Source organism: Schistocerca nitens, chromosome 2 (genome assembly GCF_023898315.1).
Source record: "Schistocerca nitens isolate TAMUIC-IGC-003100 chromosome 2, iqSchNite1.1, whole genome shotgun sequence".
Classification (NCBI taxonomy): Eukaryota; Metazoa; Arthropoda; class Insecta; order Orthoptera; family Acrididae; genus Schistocerca; species Schistocerca nitens.
The window spans coordinates 889,401,211-889,415,848 of NC_064615.1; the positions used below are offsets into that span (position 1 = coordinate 889,401,211).

Genomic DNA, 14,638 nt, shown 5'->3' on the forward strand with positions numbered 1-14,638 from the left:
TAAATCAAACCACCCAGTACGTCCCATTGAACCTCCTATATAAAAGATAACAACAATTTCCTCCACTGACTCTTCAGTTCCTGTTCCTTTACCACACGGTTACTGGCTTGTCACTATTGATGCCACCTACCTTCACACTAACACCCCTAATGCCCATGGTCTTTCCGCTATTGACCACTACCTTTCCCAATGCACAAGGGATTCCAAATCAACAATCTGCTTACTAGTCGTTATGACCAGCTGTATTCTCATCCACATTTACTTCTCCTTTGAAGGCATTACCTAGAAACAAATCCGGGATACAGCTATGGACACCCATATGGCACCATCCTATGCCAGCATATTCATTGAACATTTAGGGGAATTCTTCCTAACTACTCAGAATCCCAAACCCCGCACCTGGTTCAGATTCACTGATGTCATCTCCGTGATCTGGGTCGAGGGTGAGGGCACCCTATCCACATACCTCCAGAACCTCAACACCTTCTACCCCATTCACTTCACCTGGTACCACTCAACCCAACAAGCCACCTTCCTCGATGTTGACCTCCACCTCAAAGACAGCTACATCAGTACCTTTGTCCACATCAAACCTACCAACCTCCAGCAATACCTCCACTTTGACAGCCACCACCCACTCCATACCATGAAGTCCCTTCCATACAGCCTAGCCACCCATGCATGGCCTTCACATCTGTAGTGATGAGTGATCCCTCTCGAAATACACAGAGTGTCCCACTGATGCCTTTACATACAGTAATTTCCCTCCCAACCTTGTACAAAACAGATTTCCTATGCCTTATCTTTCCAGGCACTCACCATCTCCTAAACTCCCACTGTCCGGCCACAGAGGATCATTCCCCCATGACTCCCTACCACCCAGGACTGTAGCAACTGAATTACATTATCCGCCGGAATTTCTACTACCTCTCATCATGCACTGAAATAAGAAATGTCCTAGCCAATATCCTTTCCAAAGTGGTAGTCCACCACCCAGCAAACCTGCTCCCAATACGTTTCCCCATGACTCACATCCCCGTAACAGACCTAGCTTCAAGACCTGGGACCTATTCTATATCGTTCATACCAATCTGTGCAGTAGGTTGTCCCAGTAGTGACGTCATTTTCAGTTCTTTATCTGAATTTCCTGTTCAGTAAGCTTCTGAGACCTGTTACCAAACAGTCCTCCTGCCAGTTTTTCGACAACTGTGCCGAGAGGTTTTGGATTTCAGTATGCTCTGTCGTTCTGTTAGCTGTGGTTTATTTACACCTATAATTTGTTATTTTAAACATACTGAGTGGTTTTAGCTTCGGAATTAGTGATTGTGTCACTAAAGAATCACCACAGGACGCGTCCAGTTGGAAAGTGAGTTCATAATAGACTATTTTCCTTTGTTAGAAATTTGTTTAGGTAAGATTGTTACTGTGAATGATACAACATAAAAAAATTCGTTCAATATTCTCTCAAAATACCTGTTATTTTATGCAATTAAAGAGTTTAAAGATAATTAAATATCAAGACATCGGCTCTGCTTATGTATATTACATCGTGAGTGTTGGCTGAAATTACTAGTGACTTCGCCTACTCTTTTCCGCAAATGGTTTACTTATTAATTATCGAAACATGTTTAAAACTTTTAAGAAACAATGTAAAGGAATTTTGTGAAGCCTGATAGGGGAACCTTCTGAAATTTCATGCATTTACTGCTTATGTCCGCATCATTCAGCAACGAAGTCAGCCTGCGTCTCTCACACTCGGAATTACATGAAATAAAGCAGCAGTAGCATGTAAGCTGTAGTAGCAAAGTGGGTAAGGTGGCGAAATGACACGGCAACAGACTTACGTTCGTATTATAACGGTACAGCCTCCCCCAGAACTCATACGAAATGTCCGATACCACCTTCTTTTTAATATGCATCGGGATAGTTATCGGACAATTCAGTGCTTCCTAAGGCGTCATATGTGTGTCTTTATATGTATCATTCTGTCCTATTTGATAAAAAACTTGATATTCATTGCGAAGGCACGTGGATGGTTTTCGAAGGACGTGCATTGTCTTAATTATTGGTGGATTGTTGTCATTGATAAAATTATGCACATGTTAAGTAACTAATCAAGAAATTGAAGTAATAAGTCCTGAGCAATAAATAACTAGAGACTGCAGAGATGTTAGCATGAAAAATCAATGCTTCTAATTAACAAAATGGTAATCCAAAAATCCTGTAACAGAAGACCTCACTATCTTGAGAAACCACTTTAAAGTTATTACAAAGCAATGTATTTTCATTTGTTATTTATTTTTCTGTCTTCCTCTGCAATTAATATTCTTTGTAATTACATTTCTAATCAACTCTCCAATTGTTTACGTCTAACAGTTTTCCAATTTCAGGATTTGAGGCTTTATTGGTGCATTTTATGTATGTAATCAGATAAAGCCCAAGCTCTGTACTACCATTGTATGTTAGTAACCAAACCCAAACTGTAATTAATTACATAACTAAAATAATACAAGAGAGATTATTGTAGTTAAAGTTCAGAATGATTTTCTTATGGAAAACTAAAGATATTACTAAAAAGATTTGTCATTCAATATTGTATTTTATACCTTATTCGGCTGTAACATCAGTTTCTTTAAGTTTCGTAAATTTTAACTGTAACATCAAAATTGTACAAAATTAATAATGCTTTATTTTGGAAGTTATTCTTAAAATTCTATATAAAGCGATGCTCCGACAAGTCAGTTTTGAAGTTCTTTTGGAAGTCTAAGGGATCAGTGAAGTCTGTCTGTGTTTTGTTTACACGACGAGTGTGCAGTTCGGATGTCAATTAATGTGAATACATTTTGTGAAGCATGAAAATTTCGCATTCATTCATCAATGGACCAGGCAGAAGAAATTTAAGTAACATTCAACATGAATCGTTACAGTATTCTGCTGAATGCGAAAATTTTTTTCCTCTTCATGTTTGCAACACATTCTGAGACTTCGTTATTCGTCAAAGTTAAGCATTTTTCTGAAATATTCGTTGTAATTTACATGTAAGAGCGTGCCTTCTCCAATTTCGTTCGAGAAATGAAAGATGAAATTACTGTGCATGAAACAACTGACAATGACATTTATACTACCTCTTGTCACAAATGATTCACCATTTTTTTTTCGGAATATGTAGCGATTTCCAAGAGTGTAGTCAGACAGGAATCTAACATCACAACGTAAATTACTGCGAATGAGACTAGCAGCAATCATCTTTATACTTTAGCTTGTGACAAGTATTTATCTGTGGTTGAATCGTTAACAACAGTAGACAGAGATGAAAGGTTTCTGCCACAATATTTTCAGACTATACCACCATATATGAAACATTTTGATTCAACATGTGCATATTATAAACTACAACGAACTTCTATAGCTGCACTCACCACATGCTCTCGAAAGGGTGATTTTTTAAAATTTTGTTTTTATGAACCAAATTGTTGATGTATCATATAGGGAAGTAGGCTACTTCATCATTTGGATTTCTAGGAACGAGATACAACCACATTCTATGCATCTTCTTATTCTTTGACACTCTCTTAAACAATTTTTTGGGTTCTTGGAGATGTGTTCTGTCTATGCAACTGATTGAAGGCAGTTTATTCCCATATGCATTTCACTTCTTTTATTTGTGAAGCATCATCACGAATAAAGGAAGCGAAACGCGTATGGCAATAAACAAACTGCCTTCAACTAGTTGCACAAACGGTGAATTTTAAAGCAACTCAGGAATGACGTAAAACAAAAAAATGATGAATTTTTTGGGTGTTTCTATAGATGTATTTGTACAATGTGGTACTACACTCCATTAATAACTCATATTCCGAAACGTAGAATCCAAAACAAGACGTCAATGTGAATAAGAATAAAATGACATAATGTGACATTTACGACGGTTTCCAGAACACTGTGAATATTCTACGTCATCATGCATTCGTGGAAGCCCATGGTCAGTGAAATTTGAACAGTATTACGTACTCTAACCACACTTTTTGGTACTGTGAAGAATGGCATGTCTGTGTCGGCTGCTAGCCTCTTCAAGTTCGTGCCGCTCTGGTGCTGCAGTGTGCATGCGTGGATCTGAGGCAGATTGCTTTTGATTGGTTGGCGCGAGGAGAACTGACAACAGCGTTTCAGTTCCCTAGGACCATTCGACATCACTTTTTAAATGCGTATTGAATAATGTTGGGGCTCCGTTTCGGAAACAAGACTGTTTAGTGCACTCGCGTACCGAACCGATCGGCAAAATGGCAGAAAGATACAGCATAGGGCCCCTGCCCCATACATCTTCCTACCACCACCTACTCCAGTCCAGTCACAAACATCATCTATCCCGTCAAAGGTAGGGCCAACTGTGAAACCAGTCACGTGATCTACAAGCTAAGTTGCAACCACTGTGCTGCATTCTATGTGGACATGAAACAACTGCACCACCCAGTTACTGAGCATGCCACCCAACACGACATTCTTCATTTCAGTGGCTGGTTCACAGTCTGTGCCATCTGGATCCTTCCCACCAACAGCAGTTTTTCTGAATTGCACAGGTGGGAACTCTTCCTGCAATATATCCTACATCCCTGTAATCCCCCTTGCCTCAATCTTCATTAGTCTTTGTCCTTACCCATCTAGGCTCTTCCCTGTTCCCACTCCAGCACTATGCAGCCCTCCATTCCACCAACACACCTGTTCATTTGACTTCTCTGCTTTACTGCTACACTCTCTCCCCCCCGTCTCCTGTCTAACCTCCCAACTGCACCTTGCTGCCCTACCCTCTCTCCACCTTATCCCTGCATGCTCACACTAGCAGCACTTTACTGCCCCCCATCGCTACCCTGCTATCCCTTCCTCTCCCCGCCACAGACTCCTCCTTACCTCCACCCAGTTGCCTCTGTCATCATGCACTGCTGCCCGCAGTCTGGCTTCAGCTGCCAGAGACTGTGTGTGTGTGTGTGTGTGTGTGTGTGTGTGTGTGTGTGTGTGTACAAAGGTTATCATTTCAAGTATATCACAAATTTTTGAGTTTCATTACATAATAGCAGAGACTGGATTTTTCTTTTTTTTAATGTGTGATTTCTTACCTGATCCACACCAACCATTTTCTTCTTCTTTCGATCCCAACGCATCAGTTTTTTCTGCAATTTCAGGGAATCTTCATTGTCTGCTGTCAAATCCAGCTGAAATTTTGACGCTTCTGACTGGAAGTTATTTACAGAAAGGCTGTAACAAAAAAATAAACAAATAAAAATTAACTAGTTATGAAAAGCACAATGGCATTCATCATTAAGAGTTGCCAGTAAACCAGACATGCATTACTGCACTGGCATAAGAATAGTAATGTCGAGTGAACCTGAGATGCAGTAAAAAAATTTTGGAGATTGTTCAGGGAAATTTTCTGGGCATTCTGTTACGAGAGACCCATGATACCTGGTGGTTCACTATGGAGTAATGACATACTACAATTTACTTGGTTTGTTACTGCAATTACCAATGTTTCAGTGAAAATGCAGCTACAACAATGGAAATGCCTGTAATATGCAAACAGAGTAATGCAACAACCTTCGTATGAAATAAGTACACTTTTATCACAGTGTGTTTGATCTGTTCTGTTGGTAATCTCATAAATGAGTAGAGCTCTTTGCGGGAGGAAATGGCCTTTCCCAGAAGAACCTTGCAAAACCCCACAGACACACCAAAACTTAGTTGCTTGTTTCCTGCCCAGAAATGTAGTGCAGTATGTGATACTTTACATCAATTCTGTTCATGTGATTGTAGTTACCGATGATTGCCGCATAGAAACTTGTAACAGAAGGAAGTATTCACAATATCTTTTGAGCTCTTGATATTTTTCTAGTAAAAGTACACACAATCACACAGACACCCAAATGTGCACTCCTGCAGTTGCAGCGAGACCGATTATCGATTATTGAGAGCAGTTTGCCTGGTCAGGTGGCGCTCCCTTACCCTAACTAATCTGGTCCTTCAAAATCATACAATCTAAGCACTCAAACCACCCACTGTGGCCTCTACTCCTTTCACAAGATCCTTTTATTCTGGACAATAACTTTCTTGATGCTATCACTGCAGTAGGAAGTCTTGCCCTTCGACAACTGGAACACACTTTCCAACATCTCTGCATAGAAACATTACAATATGATCCCATCCCTTAAGTCTGGCAGCTTCTCAAGGCCATAGGCCCACCCCAAAATCTGACACCTGCTTTCTCAAACCGGCAAACCCCTACACTCCTACCTGTTACCTAGAATCCAAAGTTCACAACCCCAACGCATCATGTCTCCCACTGGTCATCCCACTGTGGCAAGGTACCATGCTCCCACAGAACTAACTTCTACCTTTGTTGATCAACATCTCCAAATTATTGTCCATAACCTCCCATCCTACGTTCACGATACTATTCACTTCCTTCACTTCACCCTAATATTCCTTCCTTCACCACCTATCCACAGATTATCACCAACCAGCTATCCACAGATTATCACCAGACTCCTTGCGGGTTACTGTGGATGCGACATCCCTACACACCAACATCTGCCATGTCCATGACATTGTGGATATGGAATACTGTATTTATCAACATCCACCTGATACAAAACCCACCACATCTTTCCTAGTACTCCTCACCAACCACATCCTGACCCACAATTATTTCACTTTCAAAGGCTGAATCTATAAACAAATCCTTGGTAATGACATGGGTACTCACATGGCAACATCCCATGCCAACGTATTTATGGGTCATCTGCAGAAATCCTTCCTACTGAGTCAACACCTAAAACCACTTGTCTGGTTCATGTTCATTAACAACATTTTCATGATCTGTAGTCATGCCAAGAATGATAACTTCGCTCTTTCCTCCATAACCTCAAATCCACGTTATCTGGACGTTATCAACTCAACAAGCCAGCTTCTTAGATGCCTGGCTCCACCTCTCAAATGGCTCCATAAATACATCTGTTCATATCAAGTGCACCAACGATCAACAGTACCTAAACTTGCGAACTGTCACCTTTTCTATGTCAAAGAGTTTCTTTCTTACAGCCTCACCACCTGTGGGCACAGCACCTTTAGTGGATAGCGCAGTTGTCAAAGTATATCACTTACCAGAGCCTTTACTGACAAACAATATCCTATTTAGCTCATCCACAAACAGATCTCCCATGCCATCTCCACCTCTGACACCAGTAAATTTGTTAACCAGCCACCGACAAGCATCCTCTGACCGCCCAGTATCACCCTGCCCTTGAAAAGCTCAACCACATCCTTCACCAGAGCTACGACTACCTCTTGCCGTTCCCTAACATGAGGGATGCCCTACACAAATACTACCCACATCAACCAAAGTAGTGTTCTGCTGCCCAGACAGCCTACATAATATTCTTGTTCAGCCCTACTCCAATCCTGCTCCTAATTCTGCACCCCTAGGTCATTCCCTTGTGGTCATTGAGGTGCAACATCTGTCCCATATACTCATACTACTCACCACATCTTTTGTCCAGTCATAGATGTCTCCTATGCAACAAAAGGCCTATAAGTCCCCCCCTCAAGTTATCTTTCAGCAATTCCTCACTTCTAACCTAACCTCACCTTCCTTTCCTAAATCCTTCTTCACTGGGTCCATCATAACTCCTACTGAACATATAGCCATCTGTAACCTGATAATCAATCCAGACCATATCATCATTCCTACAGATGAAGGCTACAAGTGAAAGCACCATGTTATACTCAGCTATGCTGCAATTACTGTACAACATTTTATGCAGTCTGTAAAACAGTTGGAAACATTTGTGTAGTCTGAACTAGTTGGATTAAGCTACCCCACACACTTTTATGTTAGCCCAAGGCACATTATCCAAAAGCAACTATCACACTTGCCTACAAATTATTGAATTTCCAAAAGTACAGTGTGTTAATGTGCCTTAACAGTTCATTTGTAAACACAGTGACCAAATTTTCATTTTCATTCTCCCCCCCCCCCCCCCCCCTCTCTCTCTCTCTCTCCACCTGCACTCTTGTCATGTACCACCCATGGGGAGCTCCTAACAGACAATCACAGACACTAATCCTTTGTGTCAAGAAGGGAGGTGTGGCAGGATATTGGTAAATTATACAAAAGAAAAAGGCATCTACGTCAGTGTACAGATTAACGTGCTGACATACATCAGTATCAAAATGTCTCTCTTTGAATTAAGAATTGTGGAAAAGAATATTATCTTAGGAAAAACTGCTGCCATCTTACCCCTTTTCAGTGTGCTGATCTGGTGCAAAATAAGGAATGTAGTTATCTTTATCAACTGCCACTTTTCTTTTCTTTTTCTTGGGTTCATACAACGATTGCAACGAAAATTTCCTTGGGCCTATTACATCATGGAAGGTATCCTTGATGTCTTCAGCATTACTAGATGGCAATGAAGTTACTGGTACCTTAGATAAATTTTCTGGAAGAAGGAGGGAGGAACAACAAATTTAACAATTTGTTACAGGCATAAAAATAACATAATATGAATTAAAACTTGTCAGGTTATCAAACAGAGGGGCACCATCTTGAAGCAATGTTTTAATGGGTACTACTGGTAATCTTCGCTTCACTTGGAATTCATTGAAATGTTGCTTTAAGATGACCCTGTCACTTGGTTGATAACCTTATAAGATTTTATCTGTGAAATTGGCCAAGAAAGACTGCATTTTCACATAAACAGAACATGCAGAGTACTACTTGTAACAAACAAATTTTCTATAATTTTAGAATATATTTCTATGTAACTTACATTCATTTGCTTTTGTGCAATAATAAGCATCATCAATATTTTTTCTTTAAATTTACCAGACAACACAGTTTATAAAATTTTGGATGTAATTTTGCATACACAAATTTAATCTAACAGTTGGGTAGACATACTAAAATAAAGATTTCTCTACCTGAATTCTCCTGTTCTATTTCTGAATGTTTCCTTTTATAGTTTTCTATTGCTTCACGATGCTTCATTCGTGCTGTTTTCATGACTTTATAAACAACGGAAGTTGAATTGTGTCCTATCTCAAACACAGTCTGAAAGAGTGATGAAAACAAATACTTCATTAAAATGGCTACAAACAGTCTTCCAAGAAAAAAATAATGCAAGTATGTATTTGTTACAAAAAAAAAAAAGACTAACAATGGTGAGGAACATACAAATAACTTCCATGTGAGTAACAAGTTTCATCTAATTTTTTCTATTAACTTGTCACCAATGGTAACATCTGACAAGGGTAACTCCCCATTGCATCCCTCCTCAGATTTAGGGGCAAGATGGCCCAGTGGATAGTTTGTTAAAAACTGAACACAGATCAAGCACAAAAAGAGGAAGAATGTGTACTGAATTATGAAAAGAGAAGTAAAACAGAAACAGTGAAGGTCCAAGCTCAAGATATGCAACATTGAGCAATTTAAATAGCCGCAGCATCGTGGTTATGTGGTCACAGTGTTGGACTGCAAAGGGGGAACAAAACTGTGAACTGCGGTCCGATCACTGAGATGTCAATTCACTGTATTAAAACTTGTGTCTGTGTCATGGTGTAACGCACATTTGAAACAGCGATGTGTACGGAAGGGAACTCCAGATATATGTGCCACCTATTTATTCTACATAAGAATCAAATGTTACGACTCTTGCATTCCGTTTTGGAAGTTTTGACTCTTTAATTCCTTTGTTCTAACACAGTTCACACCCATTTATTTGCTGTTTTCATATCTGTGAGATGTCTATGTGGCATCTTGCCTCCTAACACTATTCATCACATTTACTTGCGATAGTAATATATTCTTACCACATGACTCATAGTCTACAACCAATGTATGTAGTATGACAGTTGCCAAGCAATGTATGTAGTATGACAGTTACCAAGCAATGTATGTAGTATGACAGTTGCCAAGAATACAGAAGAAAAAGAGGCACATCAACGACTGGACGGAGATCTCTTTCTTTTGGGGGGGGGGATTGCGCATGAGGGAGAGTTTTTTAAAAAAACACGGATTTCCTGCTTTGCAATCCAACACCACATAACCACGACACTGTGGATCTTGCAATTTGCTTGATATTGCACGTCTTGAACTTTGACCATTCACAGTTTCTATTTTGCTTCTTTTCTCATGGTTCAATACACGATATTCCTGTTTTCGTGTTGTTTCTGTGTTCAGTTTTTGGCAAGCTATCGACTAGGACATTTTACCGCTAAATCTGAGGACAAATCTTTAACATTCCCACCTAATAACGATGCATAAAAGTTAACAGTTGAAAGGATATGAACTACTGATAGTCCCTGAACTGCTCAGAACTAATAATCATATAATTAGATCCGAGTATGTTCAACACTTTAGATATTTAATTCCATATGTCCTAGTGCTAGTATCAATAAATATGTGATCAACAGAATAGGAATGTCCTAGCTAACCAAGCCTTAAAATTCCAATGAATGATCATCATGCCATCCACACAGTACATAACACATCACAACGCAGTCCATCCTCCTAACATGAACAATGAATAATTCTCTACAACTTCCCACACCAATATTCACATCACAAATCAACAACTGTCAGAAACAAAGTTACTGCAGTGTCTCGGATCCTCAGCAACCAACCAGACATAAACCAGCATCCAGCAGGTGGCCTAGCTTCAGGTGTTGTCTGCCACAACTAGTACAACCACCTGCAAGCCAAACACTCATCTGCAGTCACCTTGCAATGTTAGTAAACTTTCCGGACAACCACCACACAGGCGAACTTTTGGTCCTCGGAATCTATGGTAGCCACCACGAGATGGGCCTGGTTCATTGCCACCAGAGCGCTGCACTCAAAACCATGATTTTGCAACTGCAGACACTATTTTGCCTCTTCGATGTCAGATGCCAGCTAGCAAGTCAGATCGTATCCTTGCACTGCGGCAGTATTTATGCCAGTCCACACCTCGTGGAATGCCAGTTCACATCAGGAGCTCTCTGCCCAATTATGCTGACCACTATCACGGTTCCTCAGAGTCTCTCTGTGAAGCATCCTGTAGTTCCAGTGCCTACTTTGGACCAAGTTCCAACCAGAATACCAAACTGGGACTGCCTCCTACATAGTGACTTGGAGCTGCCAGCCTTCTCATCTTAGTCATGCAGAACTGACCACCACGCTCAGGAATCCCGGACATAGTACCATGGCAGGGTTTATACACCGACAAGGGAAAAAACTTCCCAGATTTCCGGATTAAAAGAACACTTTTTCCTGAATGAAAATACACTTTTTCCGAGTTAAGTGATGGTATACTTCCCTCAGAACTGTAAAACTTGTCTTTAGAATGGGAAAGGTTTTATACACCAGCGCATAACTACCCAGCACCTTTTATCCCCCCCCCCCTCCCCCCATCAAGAGATACATTACAAAGATTACTTTTGTGTTCAATCCTTATTGCTTCAGAACCTAGAAGTGTACATTTACGTTATTATTAATAAACTGTTCTGGTTCGTCTACCTGGATGTGAATCTTTTATACTGGAACCAGCACCAGTTAGGCCGGTACTACATACCATACATGTTTGACAAAGCTGATACGCCAAATATTTATGTCAAAGAAATTTGATGGTGTAATAGGGAACTTTTCAAACCTCTCCTGTCATCAAATAAATATGAACAAAACTAGGGCCTCACGGTAGATTTGATCATAAAAGTCGCTTCTCTTCTGTTCACTGCAATGTGAAATGTTAACACCAGCATTGCTGCAGCCATATGTCACCAGTAGTGTGTTTGTAAACATGGCTGCAAAGTTTAGTTGGTGTGTACCATAAGCTACAAAATTAATAGGAATGAGTGAAGTTGATATATTGCTTTACAACATAAGGCACCCTGAGTACAAAAATAGATTATGAAGACTGGAGAGCTACAAAAACATTGCGGAGGCTATAAGCCATGAGAAACAGCCCAGGTATATGGCAGATAACACAAAAAAGAAAATTAATGGCCTCCGCTTAAGCTACTCTCATGATAAGCATAAGTACGTATGAACATACGCATTTCATTTTATTTATGCAAATAATGTTTACATGACACACAAATGTTTTACACAATTTTGTCCACTGCAGGTACTTGAAAGCACACAATAATGTTTATATAACATACAAGTAGTTTAAATTATTATTATTATTATTATTATTGCAGATGCTTATAAGTGGAGCCAGTGTACTGGCTGTTTATAGTCCACAGGTGTACTGGTTCCACTTGCTGAAGTTCCTGGACCAGTCCACAGTGACGACAGATTAAAGTGTTCTAATTTAGAATACACAGAAAGTGGCAGTGAATGTGGAACACCCACGTTTGAAGAAATTTTTGAGGTGGGTATATTTGTTTACATTTTACATTATGACATGTGATTGTCTTGCCAGCACACTTTCCCAGCACAACTGTAGAATGTTTTAAAGTCTTCTCTAACTGCTCTCTCATGTACCGGATGTCCAGAAACAGCTTGGCAAACTATTAGTTTCATATGCTGTAGGTCCTCAGTGCTTTGAGACTCAAGGTAAGTGCAGTTTCGTACTACTGCAGACACTGTTTCCTGACGAGTGTACATGTGTTTTCTACTCTTGGTTAACAAGTTATGCAGTGTGAAGGCAGCCGGTGTAATTGTATTAACTGTTTCTGGAGGTCAATTAATGGCATCAAGAAAAATCCTGAAATGACTGGCAAGAATGCCAAAGCTGCTTTCCACTAGTCTCCTTCCCCGTGACAACCTGTAATTGAAAATCTTTTCTTCCTTAGTGATTCCCTATAAGGGATACGGCTTCATAATGCTGTAACACAGAGGAAAAGCATAATCTGCTAGCACAACCAATGGATTTGTAATTTTGTGTTCCCCCTCTTTCTGCGCTCAGGAATGCTATGAAGATAGATGGGTCAATGAGACACTCCTGTCGTTTGATTTTTGAGAACACTCCTGCGTCACCAACATGCCCATTAGTTCCTACATCAACATAAAGAATTTTTAGGTACTATCTACCTGGCAAATAAAATTATACTGTTAAAGGATTTATAACTGAAAAAGTGAGATCCACTAGTCTGTGGACATTTGATGCGAATATGCTTTCCATGCATTGCCCCTATAGTGTTATAACAGATCCACTTTTCCTCGAAATCATTTGCAATTTGATCCCACTCTTCTCTGCTTGTGGGTGCCTGTAAATAAAATTTATGTATGTGTAACATTATGTGTAACTAATGGTGCTTTCACTTCTAAATTTATAGCATGAGGTAGATGCTCACTATTCGTCTCAAGAAGGGAAGAATGTCACCTGTAGTGAGCCACAACCACAGCAACATGAGAGACCTCCCAAAAAGAGAAGAAAAGTGACAACAGACGTTCTTGTGGAGGCCACCAAAACATTGAAGGCTGTGGCTGATATGAGCAAAAACTAGCCCCAGCCTGCCTGGAAAGATCAGTTCAGTGCCTTTGCCACCATCATCGCAGCTGAATTGCGGGAGATGGAAAATGTTGGTGGTAAAGTAATCACAATGGATATTATGCACGGATTAAATCATTTTCTGATGGACAGGTAGGATATGCTGCAGGTGACAGTTCCACAGTCACAGTCATAGCCATCCACCTCTAGATACATCCAGGAAGCTTTCCAGCAGGCTGGTATACAGGAGGAAGACATTCTATAATATATATAAATTTTCTGAGCTCTCCAGTTTTCATAACCTATTTTTGTACTTAGAATGCTTCGTGTTGTAAAGCACCTCATCAGCTTCATACATTTCCAGCAATTTTGTAGCTGTTGGGACACATTATGTATTTATTACTTTGATCTACAATAAAAATAGTTCTTAATTCACATAAAGTGTATTAAACATCTATTTACCTTCAGATATTGGTCCTTTAATGCTTTATAAATTGCCTCACACATTTCAGGTATTATTTCAGTCAATGTGTGCTGTGGTATTCGAGTGCTTTACTGTAAGCGAGACTGACTCTCCACTGTAGCAAGATATCAGAGTGTTACTGTGAGCCTGTCTTCTGCAGATACAGCAAATTCTTGAGAGAATATTGTGCTTTGTGATGTCAGGAGACACTTCACTGAGCAAATACTGAAATGTATTCTCATCCATTCTTAAGTAATTTATGTACAACTTGACACCCTCCACTTGCAGTTCAAGTAACAAACTTTGTTGAGTGCTTTTATCATCTCGTCATAAGCCCCCCCCCCCCCCCCCCCCCCGCTTCTCTCCCAAGCGTGCACACACTGCAACAGTGGTACAAGCAACTAAGAAACTGCTGTGCATAATAACAAGTTGTTGTCAGCCATCTTGAACTTTGACAAAAAATATGACAACAATGTAATACCCCTTTTTAGTGCCAAGTCAAACATCTTTGTGAAAGAAATTTGATCATATTTCTTCATCAAAGAAATATGATAGTGTAAACTGGACTTACACTCCTGGAAATTGAAATAAGAACACCGTGAATTCATTGTCCCAGGAAGGGGAAACTTTATTGACACATTCCTGGGGTCAGATACATCACATGATCACACTGACAGAACCACAGGCACATAGACACAGGCAACAGAGCATGCAC

At 40.0% G+C, this 14,638-nt stretch overlaps 1 protein-coding gene across 1 annotated transcript in view; it reads right to left on the reverse strand.

Annotated features, from left to right (window-relative positions):
- The window catches only part of LOC126237200 (ATP-dependent RNA helicase DDX54), a 132,841-nt gene that overhangs the window by 18,490 nt on the left and 99,713 nt on the right, over nucleotides 1-14,638 (reverse strand). The window contains exons 10-12 of the mRNA XM_049947080.1: nucleotides 8,968-9,097; nucleotides 8,288-8,486; nucleotides 5,112-5,250 (exon numbers count right to left, since the gene is read on the reverse strand). Coding sequence (XP_049803037.1) covers nucleotides 5,112-5,250; nucleotides 8,288-8,486; nucleotides 8,968-9,097 — 468 coding nt within the window. The remainder of the gene's footprint in view (nucleotides 1-5,111; nucleotides 5,251-8,287; nucleotides 8,487-8,967; nucleotides 9,098-14,638) is intronic.